The sequence below is a fragment of the Scylla paramamosain genome, chromosome 4 (assembly GCF_035594125.1).
Source record: "Scylla paramamosain isolate STU-SP2022 chromosome 4, ASM3559412v1, whole genome shotgun sequence".
Lineage (NCBI taxonomy): Eukaryota > Metazoa > Arthropoda > Malacostraca > Decapoda > Portunidae > Scylla > Scylla paramamosain.
In genome coordinates, this window is record NC_087154.1 from 4,600,001 (window position 1) to 4,613,260 (window position 13,260).

Below are 13,260 nucleotides of genomic sequence, written 5' to 3' on the forward strand. Positions count from 1 at the left end.
CTTGAAGAATCTTGTGTGGAAAGTCGTAGCATTTTTTTTAGGAAAACTCAAAGGTGATCGTCCCATGCATAGTATGACTGGAAGGAAAAAAAAATTGCTTTGTAATCTAACTTTACCGGTGAAGCAGATGTATATTCCCCCCCATTCCGACTTACCTGTGAGTAATGGAAGAATATAAGACTTATCTAATCTTCTCTTAAAGCTCTCTAGTGTCCTAGCACTAACTACAGTAATCATGTAGTTAGTGCTAGGACACTAGAGAGCTTTAAGAGAAGATTAGATAAGTTTATGGATGGGGATAGCAGATGGAAATAGGTAGGTGTGTTTCATACAGGGACTGCCACGTGTAAGCCTGGTCGCTTCTTGCAGCTTCCCTTATTTCTTATGTTCTTATGTTCATTGTTTTTGTACTGTTGTTTTTACTCACTCGATAATTAGCGTGCCATGTTGGGCGAGCGTGGCGGTGATGCGCAGGCGTGGACTTTGGCTAGAATGTTTTTAGCAGTAGTTCACCTTGCCTCGCCCGCGTCTTATAGGGATATAAACACAGAAGCAATGAGTAGTGCTGGCATTCTACTTTGCCTTGTGATCTTTACTCCAGAGAAGGTCATATTACCATGGAAACTCAACGTATGCCACAGTTTCTCCCTTTTACACCCAAGAGGAAGGTCAGATCTCAATGAAAATTCAACGTAGGTCACAGTTTTTCTTTCTTACATCCAGGAAGGTCAGATCGCTATGGAAACAACGCACTTCACCCTCTTTACGTAGGTTCAAGAAAACTTACGGATCACTATGGAAACTCAACTTAGGTTTTGTACTCAAAGTTTTCCTCCTTGCAGCCAATAAAAAGCACAGATCGTTATGGAAACTGAAAACTTATCTTGTCTCTTACTCAAAATTTACACCTTCACGCTCAAGAAGAAAGAACAAATTACTATGAAACCTAGAAACTTAATTTATCCCTTATGCTCCTATATCATTTTTCATTCTTCCGTTAACTTTGCTGCGCCTTTAAGTCAATCAGCCAGTCAAGTTTCTTTTAACTAACTAATCCTTAACCCTTTCAGTACCACGCCATCAATTTCATAATGTATGCCATTGGAATGCCTTTAGAGGATATGTGAAGTTTAAGTTAACATTCTTTCATCATCAAAAGGTTAAAAATCTTGAGTTTGTCATCCGCAGTAATTTGGAATTCATTTGCTCTTTTCTGACCAGCAATAGAAGATTATATGGACTTCAGAACTTGTATATAGCACTAAATGGATTTGGCAGCGCTACCTGTCCACCGCCTACGCTCCTTTAAACTTTTTTGTAAGGGAAAGGGTCAAGACACTCATCAGTCTGCCTCACTTCCTTATGCAACCACACACCAGGAGTCAGGTGAGACGCGGGACAGAAACAAAGCATTGGTATTCCACCGTGGGGAGATAACAAGCCGTTCCTGGACACCACTAGATCTGAACGCGATATCACCTCTCGTCCCGTTTCTACGCGGCCTGTTTTCGAATGATCCGTAACCTGAAACGCCTTACCCTCTCGTCAGCACCGTTTTCTAAGGTGACGCGGATGTTTTTTCGGGTTTTCATTGGCATTTCTTCTATCTATAGTGCAGATTCCTTGTTAAAGTTTCCCTAGAATCATGGAAGCACTTGAAAGCCCCAATGATTTCTACGGCAGCCTGTTAAAGGAAAGAAATGGAGATAAGACGTTGAAGTGTTTGATAATACGGTGCAATGTAGGATGTTAAAATAGCATGACAGTAAATTTTCACGTTCAAGGATGACATATCAGTAATTATTTCCTATGCATATTGTGTAACGAAGACGATTATGCGCTGTGTTGTGAGCCTTAATGAAATGATGAACTAATTGCTAAGGAAAATGCGAGAGATTGTTCCTAAAAGTTTCAGTGTCTTGCCTCCACTGCTTTTACGAGGATGCCGTGAAGGTTATGGAGGTTTGCAAGGACGCTTTCACGATTTCAGTCATAGTTTAGCAAGAAGACCACTCTGTCACTAAGAAAAAACACCGTGAAAACTCTATTATAATCACCTCTGTGACCTATGAAAACAGCCCTGATGAAACAACAACACGTTTAAGAGTACGAGATTATGTGTCTTGTCTTTATATGCATCAAATTACAGGGAATCATTAGTGCTCATTTGAACCTTGCGACCAATCACAGACCAAGAAGAAGGAACAAGCTGCAGTTTTGTAATACTTGAACACGACTCAGTATTGCGTAGAAAAGGTCCCTCCCTCCCTCAGCCAGATGATCCTTGACTTACACCTGCTGGTCCTCGCAGGGATGGGTCCAATTAATCACCTGCCACACAACACCTTCCTGGGCGCCGCTCCTCGTCTTCCTGGTCGCTGCCACACGCCCACACCTCACGTGATGCCCCTGTGAAAGAGTGGTAGTGAAGGTGCTGGACTCTATCTGTTGTTTTGGTTGCTATGTGTGTGTGGAGGCGGTTGGGGGGGGATTGGCGAGGCGGGGAGGCGGGGTGGAGTCCCAAACGTTGAGGCAGTGCACGCTGAATGGGCAGGACAGTGATTAGTGCAGGCTCAGTGACGTGATAAGGCAAGGCGGGGCGGGGCTGTAGTACTTAAGGCGACGCACGCCTCAGCTCCGCCATACCGCCGCCGCATCTGACCACCGCCATGGCCGTAAGTGTTCCTCTTCTTCCTCCTCCTCCTTCTCCTCCTCCATGCAGCAGAAACGCTGTTTGTTGTTCTTTGTTGTGAAAATAAAGAAGTTATGCAATCTTTGTTTGTATTTCGGAAATATTTATAAATGATAAATGATTTTTTGTATTAGGTGTGTGTGTGTGTGTGTGTGTGTGTGTGTGTGTGTGTGTGTGTGTGCGCGCGCGTGCGAATGGGTGCGTGCGTGCGTGCGCGCTCGCGCGCACTTACATGCGTGCCTGCGCGGCCTTGTGTGCCGTACGTTAAGAAAGGCCATTATTACGCCGCCAGCGCACAGTACTTACAGGTTGAATTCGCATGTAGTATAGAAATAAGAGGGTGATTTTCAAATATAGCGGCTGATGACTGAAATAGACTCAACAGTCTATTTCATCCTGTTAGTGCTGAGTCATTAACGAGCTTTAATAGTAGATTAGATATGGAGAGGAATGATAGTGGATATAATGCTATTGTGTGTGTGTATATATATATATATATATATATATATATATATATATATATATATATATATATATATATATATATATATATATATATATATATATATATATATTATACAAGCATTGCCAATTGTGGACCTCCTGGCTTTTTTTGCAGTTTGCTTTGTTTTTATTTTTTTTTTGTCTTTTTCATAACGCAAAGAAAACACGTCACTCATTTTACCTTTGTAAATGTACCTATCTACCTAAATATACCTGTCTACTTCTTAAATTCATATCTCTTATCATATGCGCTTGTTAATACTTGAGCCTGCTTCCCACACGACAAAAAGTCACAGTCTCCAATCAGTCGTAATCCCTCATAGCCGCCACTCGAGTCTCAGTCAGGCACCAGACAATAGCTCACCTTAGCGGGAACGATCCTGTGACGTGCTGACAAACACGAGATTTCAACAAACCCGCGTCCCACACGCTTCAGCCTCCCTCTGTCTCCCCGCAGTGACTGTCTTTCCTCGCGCTTTATACTCCGAGTCACTGGTTGCTTGTAGGATAATGAAGATGATGATATAGATAATACACAGAGAACCACTGATCTGTGAATATGCCAAAAGTAAAGAGAACATATTTGAATGTTGATTACCAGAGTTACAAAGAATACAGATTTCCCACTCCATGTGCTTCTGTCGGTATAAATTGCGTACTTGCTTCATAACACCATTGCCTCCTTCTCCGCCCCCTCTTCCTTGTCACGTAGTTAATTATTATTATTATTGTTATTATTATTATTATTATTATTATTATTATTATTACTATAAGTAGTAGTAGTAGTAATAGTAGTAGTAGTAGTTGTTGTTGTTGTTGTTGTAGTTGCAGTTGTAGTAGTGGTATTAGTAGTAGCAGCAGTACAGCAAACACTTTCCTGTTACCTGTTCTTTCAGTATATTCGCATATATTAAAGAATCTGAGACGCATCAGAATTCCCTTTAACGCTTCACGTCAAGCAGCGCATAGTTATGAAAAAAAAAATATTAATAATCTGTTTTCTTCCTCCTTGTTTACGCTGCATCTTTTATCTCGACTGCATCTCGACTCCACCCGCGTAAACAGATATCAGACATAAGGCTACCACAAATATGACATGAAAATGATGATCTGTTTTACTTCCTCCGTTTTTTACGCTGTATCTTTTCTTCTTTTTTTTTATCTTGACTCCACCCGTGTAAGCAGACACCAGACGCAAGGGTACCACTAATATTCCTCTTCTCTACCTTGCAGGACGCAGCAGCAGAGAAGAAGGTGCTCATGATCGACCCCTCGCTGGTGTTCCGGCCCGAGGAGGCGGTGAAGAAGAGCGGCGGGTGGAAATTCAGGAACTTCGACGAGACCTCCGAAGACCCGCACCAGGTGACCGTCAGGAACACCTACATGAAGATGCACACCAACCAGTGTGTCGACTACGTCAAGAGGAAGGTGAGTGGCGGTGGAGAGAGAGAGAGAGAGAGAGAGAGAGAGAGAGAGAGAGTAGTAACAGCAGCAGCAGTAGTAGTAGTAGTGAATTGTTCATGTTGACAAGTAGTTAGGTTTAGGAAGGGAGATAAAAACCCAGGGAGAAGTTAGGATTCTTTTAATCTCTAATGTTTCGGCTGAATAGCCATCCTCAGAGAGACTGATTTACATGAGTGAAAACACACTATTTATAACAACATACAAATTTTTTTCATTTGACATTCGTACAGAGTATTGTCATCCTGGCGTGTACCTCACCTAATTTTATTTTCCTAGTCAGGTGGCATTGTCCGCCTACGTGACGAGCCTTTACTGGGGATTTTCCTTGTATCTGACCTGAGGGCCAATCTGGCGGAATTACCCGCCCACCTGATTAAACCTTCTCTGTGGTTAATGACTTCCCTAGTTGTTATGAGGGCTGCCTCTATAGCTTTTATCATTCTTTTCTTCAATCCAACTTTAATTTCTTTAGCCTCTTCCCATTTTGGTAGGTGTTTACATTTTTCTATGTGCAATACAAGGGAGTTTGATGTGTTGTGTTTTAAAACATCCCTCCTATGCTCTGTTATTCTTGTTTTAAGTCCCCTGCCTGTTTCTCCTATGTATTGCTTTGTACAACCTTTACATAGGTTGAAACATAGGTTGAATACATAGGAGAAACAGGCAGGGGACAAGCCAACACAATAGGAGTTCAATAGGTTCATAAGCCTTCCGAGGGTTTAGGCCAGCGAGGGCATGGAAAACATCATTGCGAAGAATTTTAATAGGTAGCATAAAGTAGTCAGATGGTGGAAGAGAGAGAGGAACAAGCCCTGAATCATCCAGTTGTTGATCTTATTTTGCTTGGACTCAAGGCGTGCATAGATACGTACACAAACACACACACACACACACACACACACACACACACACACACACACACACACACACACACACACACACACACACACACACACACACACACACACATACACACACACTGACAAACAAATAAGATAAACATTTTTCTACCTTTTCTCCTCCTCCTCCTTCTCCATACAACCCTACCACAACACCCTTTGAACCGTCTACAATCTTCCCTAACCCTGCAAACGCTCCATAACCCTTCTGAACCCATCAGTCTCTTCTACAAGCCTCCCTATCTCTCCCCTCACAGCACAAAGAGTGGAAACAGTTCAACAAGTTCGAGGCCACGATCATGGAAGCACTGGAGAAGCTCAACAACCTTGTAGACGAGAGTGACCCCGACGTGACGGTGCCCAATATCACCCACGCCTTCCAGACAGCCGAGCGACTGCGAGAAGCTCACCCGGACAAGGACTGGCTGCACCTCACTGGCCTCATCCACGACCTAGGCAAGGTGAGAAGGCGGCCACGCAGGGACAAAGGGTGTTGGAGGAACTGTAGTAGGTTGTGATGAGGATGCGAGGGAAAGGAAAGCAGTCATAGACATCTTGGCATCCCTTTGGAACCTTTTTTTTTTTTTTTTTTGGTCTTGGTCTTGCGTTTGTCAGACCTCGTGTAGATTATTTTACGTAGTCCTGGTCACCCTGTTATAAAAATAATATAGGTCTGGGATCAGTACAAAGGAGAATGACTAAAAGGATGTAGATGATGCGTATTCCTTACAAAAGGAGACTGACAAACAAAACTCTCGGGGTAAGTAATCAAGATGGACAAAAAAAAAAAATGGATTCATAAAGTTATATTTAAAAAAAAAAATAGGAAGGATTTAGTCCTCAAATAGAGTGGTAGACGATTGGAATGAACTCAGTAATCAGGTTGTTAGTGCTGAGTCATTAGGGAGTTACAAGGTTACAGAGACTTATGAATGAGGATAATAGATGGAAATAGGTAGGTATGTTTTATACAGGGACTGTCACGTGTAGACCTGACGGCTTCTTGCAGGCTCCATTATTTTCGTATATTCATAAGTTCTTATGCTGCGTGTGACTGTGGTGGCAGTGGCGGTGGTAGAGTTACCGCTTCATTGATTTTCTCTTCTATTCTCGTATCTAACTGCGTCCATATATATTACTGGGAGCTTCACGACCATCAGAAACACCCGCTCAGTCTGCATAGAAGGCTACTTATCCTATCTTAAGGCGGAGGAACACTACTAGGAACCGTCAATTTAGTCACGTAATCGCTGGAGAATCATCATCAACTTGTCTTGTCGTCTAGGAGAGAAAAGTGAGGATGCCATCTGTTATCTTTTCTACTTAAACTGCCGCGGAAAACAGAATACCATTGTCTACTGAGTAATTTTGTTGCTTTTTTACATATTAGTCACAGCTGTGATAATATATCGTTACTTCCATAAACAAACAGCCTAAACAATTTTCCTGTTTTTTTTTTATAAAATATTTTCATAATTTTCATATTGTCAGCAAAAAAAAAGTTGAAAAAATTTTTATTTATTTATTTATTATTTTTTGCAGCCACAGCCTAGATATAAATAATACAAGCAATTATACAAAGATATAGTGAAAAAAAAAACGTACGAACAGTGACAATGATGGTGGTGGTGATTCCGTTGATGGTGACAGTATATGTATATTTGCATATCTTTTCACCTGTCTATCTGTTTGTCATTCTTTCTACCTGCCTTCCTATCTATCTCTCAATCCATCTGTCATTCTGTTCTCAAACATCTCGTCTTATCTCCACGTCTTTCAGCAAACTCCATTGAAAGCAGGTTAGGTTTTCAAATATATTCTCATAACTCTAGTGTTAGTTTTAGTTTGATAAGGAATCTGTATCGTCACTTAGGAAAAACACCTACAAGAACCTAACTAAACATCCCTGTGGCCTTTGAAAATTGTCCTGGTGAGAGCCCGAGGACTGCTTAGCTAAGAATACCCGCCTATCTCTTTTGTTTATCTGCAGGTGATGGCTTTCTACGGGGAACCCCAATGGTCGACGGTCGGGGACACCTTCCTAGTCGGCTGTGAGTTCGCACAGTCCATCGTGTATCGCAACTCAACCTTCCACAACAACCCAGACCTCAACAATCCCAAGTTCAAGTGAGTGGCTGTCGACGGTGGTGGAGTAGAAGAGAGAGAGATTGAGAGCATGTAGATTGTGACGAAGGTGCGACAGAAAGAGAAAGAAAGGAAAGTAGCTACAGTGGAGGGAGAGAGAGAGAGAGAGGTGGTGGGTGGAGATACTACCTTCTAAATAACCTTCAGTTAAGACATACCTGTTCTTTTCCAGCACCAAGTATGGAATGTACGAACCCAACTGCGGCCTGGACAAGGTGTACGTGTCTTGGGGCCACGACGAGTACATGTACCAGGTACTGAAGCACAACAAGAGCACACTGCCGGAGGAGGGACTGTACATCATTAGGTGAGCGTCCGGAAAAGGGAAGGGTAGGAGAATGAATGAGGAGAAAAAAAAGAGAGGAGGGAGCGTGGGTAGGGAAAGGAAGGGAAGGAAAGGAGAGAGATGGGAAGGCAAGAGAATAAAAGGAATGGAAGGAGAGGTGAGGAATAGAGGGGAATAAGAAGAAAGGGAAGGAAGAGAAGAAGGAAGGGATAGGGAGAGAAGGTGAGGAAAGGAGAAGGAAAGGAGAGGGAAAGGAAAAGGAAAGAGAAGAAAAAGGAAAAGTGGAGAAGAGAAAGGAAGCGAAGGAAGGAGGAGAAGGAGCCAGGAAAGGATGGAAAGACAAAGGAAGGATAGTAGTAGTAGTAGTAGTAGTAGTAGTAGTAGTAGTAGTAGTAGTAGTAGTTGTTGTTGTTGTTGTTGTTGTTGTCGTAATAGTTTAACAAGATAGAATATATAAGGCATGAAACAATACTAAACTAATACAAACTAATATATATATATATATATATATATATATATATATATATATATATATATATATATATATATATATATATATATATATATATATATATATATATATATATATATATATATATATATATATATATATATATATATATATATATATATAACTTAAATTCAGCTTTGAACTTTGAAGTGAAAAAAGAAAAAGAAAAAAAATAACCAAAATAAACATAAAGAAAAATAAATCAGTAAAGATGGAAGGCAGAACAAAACATTAGATACACTCACAAAACCCTACAGTAAGTACAGCAACAACTTAGATTTCATTTATACGTATCAGATGTAAAAAAATAAATAAATAAAAAATAGATAAATAAAAAAATTTAAAAAACCGGTACAGAAAATATAAACACCGACAGAAAAACGAAAGAAAATCCTTCCACACACAGTACAGTCACATACGTAGAGTTTTAATCCATACAAAGTCTCTCCCTGAATTTCATCCCTGTGTTGTTTGGACAGGTACCACTCGTTCTACCCATGGCACACCGGAGGAGACTACTTCCACCTGTGTGACAACAAAGACCTCGAGATGCTGCCCTGGATTAAAGAGTTCAAGTGAGTGGCGGTGTTTTGTGGCCATGGTCTGGTGGGTCCTCTCGTGTCCAGCTTGCCTTGTCCTTTGTCCTTTGTTCTTGTTATTCTTGTTCTTATTCTTATTGTCATTCTTATTCATACCTTTCCGTGTCCATATCTCTTATTCTCGTTTTCGTTTTTTTTTTTTTTTTATTGTTGGTCTTGTTCTTTTTCTTTTTCTGTCTTTTTTTCCTAGTTTGCCTTGTCTCTATTGTTTTTTTTCTTATTATTATTGCTCTTATTCGTGTTCTTGTTTTTTTTTTCCAGCTTGCATTGTCTTTATCCCTTGTCTCTGCATATTATTCTTGCTCTTATTCTATTCTTGTTCTTATTCTTCGTTTCCTGTCCTTTCAGTTTCCAGAGTAACTTCTCCATATCCCTTGTCTCTTCTTGTTACTATTATTCTTGTTCATATTCATATTCTTATTATCTTAGTATCATTAATTTTGTAAAACAGTAAATAAAAATAAATAAGTAAATAAATGTTTCGTAATGTAATAATATAATCCTGTACTTTCGCTATTACATTTGAACCACTGGGCTTTGCAGCAAGTTTGATCTGTACACCAAGAAGGAGAAGGTGCCGGACATGGACAAGCTGCGGCCTTACTACCAAAGCCTCATCGACAAGTACTGCCCGGGCAAGCTCAAGTGGTAGAGGGGTGCGCACTCGTCCTATGCGGACTTAGTTTAAGGAGACGCGATGTGTCTAAATTGTGCATGTGTGTGTTAGGAGAGAAATGAGAGGATTAAGATTGCAACAGCTATCTGAAGAGGAGAATAGGAGTTGATGATTGGGGTCGTCCTCTGCTAGTTAAGTTCAGCGAGACGCGATGTGTGCATGTGTGTGTGACGAGAGAAAGAAGAGGTTTAAGACTGTAACAGCTATTTAAAGAGGAAGGCGTGGCTGGTTGAAATAGTGAGGTTGCAAGGGTAAGTTAGTAGAAATACCAATAGATGGAGAAAATCAGGCCATAATACATTACGGAAGGAGCGACCGATGCAAAAAACAAGATTACTGACAATCATTTTGTGTGTGTGTGTGTGTGTGTGTTTATTATGAATGAATAACGAGAAAACGACCTTGTGAACATACGTATGCATTCGTGAACTAGCTAAAGAGATTGGGTTACCACCACGCCCTCCCGTGCATCCTCTCTCACACCGACAACCTCGCTTCCTCACCGGCGTGTCCTCACCACTACGTAGGACCATATTCAGAAACGCTTTGCTCTTTCACCACGATTATTTTGAGGGGCCACAGAGATGATTAGCAGAGTTTTTAAGAGTTTCTTTCTTTAATAATGTAGAAATCACTAGAACCATAGAAACATCATTAAAAACTCATGTAACTTCAACTAGAGCTTATTGAAAATAGTGGAGGTGCGGCGCAAAGGTGCTTCAGAATACGGTGCTTATTTCACGTCCCGCTCCGTGTGGTGTGCGGGGCAACGTCCCGTACTGTGATCTGTATACGTGAATTACTGTTGGATCTCCCGGCTCACCTTGATATGTTTGCTGCCTCTACCGTCGCCTCTAAAAGCTTGTTAACCTGGCTATGTTCCTGTAAAGCAAACGTGTGTAGATAATGTTAGTGTTGTAAGTACAAAAATTAAATTTGTCTTTCTAGAATATTACTGTAAAGGCAACGTGCAGCATTGGAAGTCTCGGTCCTGCATTAGTACTCTCATTTACCTACCATGTTAGCAGTGTTAGTACAAAATTACACAATAAAGATATGATATTCTTTGAGAAATTTCACTTTTCAGAGGAAAATTTGCAGCTTATGATAACACTCTGTTCCCAGGAACAATTAAAAGTATGTACAGTTTGTTATTTTCTGAAACTGCTATGAGACACTTTTAAGACGATAAGCATGTGGTCACTACTGTTACCATACACGCTGAAGATGCTGCACCGCCGCAGCCCCTCGTCCTCTCCAGCTTGTCATGAGTCAGGGATGAGGTACAAGTTTGCAGAATGAGTGAGTGTAAAGCATCTTTGATAGGCAGAAAGTTCACTACATATACGTGCATGTATTTGTCTGTAGCGATTATCTGTGACTATATCGCATTGTATCCTCTTGTCAGCTAGAACTGACCCCTGGGACATGGTGAAGTCTAATGACCGTTGCTGTAGTACCATGTTTCAGTCAGGCAATTAACTCAGTTAATTACCTCTCTCTCTCTCTCTCTCTCTCTCTCTCTCTCTCTCTCTCTCTCTCTCTCTCTCTCTCATAAACACGGTGGACAATGACATATTAACATCAATCTGATTTGGAGTCGCAGCAAAATAAATGAATAAAAAGTTAGGGAACTAATGAAGTAAAACGTAAACGCATAATTCACGTAATTCTCTCATCAAAGCAACGTTGACGACTTTTCTGATGCACCTGTCTTGAAATGGTGACATAAGAATGATAAAACAAGCATGTATGTACTTTCAGATAAAACATGAATGCAGTGTGTAGCATTCTACCGAAGATGAATTCCAAAGTACGTCATACACTAAATAATTCACTTAGTAATCTACTAAGAGCTTTGATCACTGAACCACTTGTTGAACCATCACCTAGTACTGAGCATCGATGCTTCATAATTTTTTTTTTTTTTTCTTGAAACCGAACTTTTAGTGTTTTACTTGTCAAGTAGAACGTGAATACTATTGTGTAATGCAAAGGAACAGTACATTATGTAAGTATTTAAATAAGAATCTAGTTTATGAGCTTATAATACCTACAATTGACTGACGGCGTTGATAAACTTACTTTATTCGAGGTTCACAATGGCACGTGTCAATTTCGATTCTCGTCTCGAATAGCGCAGTCCTGCCACTACCAACCAATGCAACTACTACCAGTCACAGTCAGGCCGCCATCGTGTGTGCTGTGGTCAAAGACTGCTCTGATTGCTGGCTTTTCCAGGGATCGCTGGTCGCAGAGATGCCCAATGTTGAAGTAAGAGTTTCGTAAAGTATCTACATCAGTATACAGTAACTCTTAGCTCTAAAATATGGCCAAGGAAGTAAGTTGGATGGCCTGGCGATGATTTTAGAAAGGGTGGAGCCCCATCCATCACTAACCTCTCGGGGCGGTGGGTCTGAGATGTACTCGTACATAAGGGTCTACGTAAGTGCGACCAAGGTGTGGTCAACTGCTGCTGGTCGTGGCTTGAGGGGCCTAGCAGACATTCACTAATGTGATTTGACTCCTGATTTGTGTGGAATTTGTCTGTGGAAGTATGGCGACAGGGTACTGCATTAGTGTAGCGAGGGCGGCGGTCTGTCTCGAGTAGCAGCCAGAAGGGAATGAATTCAATATGAGAATAATTGATGGAAAAGGAGTAACTTGGTGCACGGGCTACAGCCGGATAAAGTAGGGATATTGTTATAGTTAAGACCATACACACTTTAGTTATGGCCATCCTCAAGCTGTTGATATCGATATTTGCAGTATTTCCACTGGTTACACCACCCTGCGGAAAGTGATAATCATCTCGAAAACAAATTTTAAAGACTTGCCTTAATTTTGTCTGTAGTTAGACCTCGGCGCTGACTGAACCGATAGTGCGTACATGCGTTTGTGTGTGAGCTGCACAGAGGTGGAGAACTTTCGCCAGCACAAGTAAAGCCCCGCACGGTGCTTCGTGATGCCACGAAGTGAACTTCACCCATCACATCGGCACGTTGGGCTAATGGGGACGTGGCATGTGGCCTCCCAGACTTGACAAACATGTGCCCGCAGGTGAGCTGAAAGATTTCCCGGTCGGTTTCACCATGACTACAGTTGTCAGTTCTTGTTAATTTGATTATTGAAAAGTCATTGCTAAATTTTCATCAAAAGACGACGTGTGCCGCATGTTCCTGAGGGAAGAGTTTTGTCGCCGCTTGGTGAGTGTCCCGAGTGCCGCGCCACGTGTTGCCGAAAAAGAACCGCACCAAGCAGTGTCACCTCACTATATAGTGACCAAACTGGTGTTATAATATTCAAAAGGTTTTTCATTGATTTATGTTAATTTTGGACTAAACGAAGCTTGTGAGGTATAGTATTCGTGGTAAGCTTTGTCTTTGATGTATATTAATTTTGGAACAAAAGCTTCATTTGGATGCGACGAATCCACTAGGATTCTTTTAAGAATGTCGTTTGGTTAGTAACTCTTCAGGGGGAT

General features: G+C 41.2%; 1 protein-coding gene across 3 annotated transcripts in view; it reads left to right on the forward strand.

Moving 5' to 3' along the window:
• The window catches only part of LOC135099015 (inositol oxygenase-like), a 25,064-nt gene extending 14,223 nt beyond the window's left edge, over positions 1-10,841 (forward strand). For 2 of the 3 annotated variants that reach the window (XM_064001469.1, XM_064001458.1), the window contains exons 2-7: positions 4,430-4,624; positions 5,817-6,020; positions 7,550-7,686; positions 7,877-8,011; positions 8,981-9,076; positions 9,644-10,841. In XM_064001469.1, coding sequence (XP_063857539.1) covers positions 4,457-4,624; positions 5,817-6,020; positions 7,550-7,686; positions 7,877-8,011; positions 8,981-9,076; positions 9,644-9,752 — 849 coding nt within the window. In that variant the 5' untranslated portion in view covers positions 4,430-4,456 and the 3' untranslated portion in view covers positions 9,753-10,841. Of the gene's footprint in view, positions 1-2,316; positions 2,676-4,429; positions 4,625-5,816; positions 6,021-7,549; positions 7,687-7,876; positions 8,012-8,980; positions 9,077-9,643 lie in introns of those variants that run through there. The other variant, XM_064001452.1, reaches the window with a different exon arrangement.
• Positions 10,842-13,260: the final 2,419 nt, after the last annotated feature.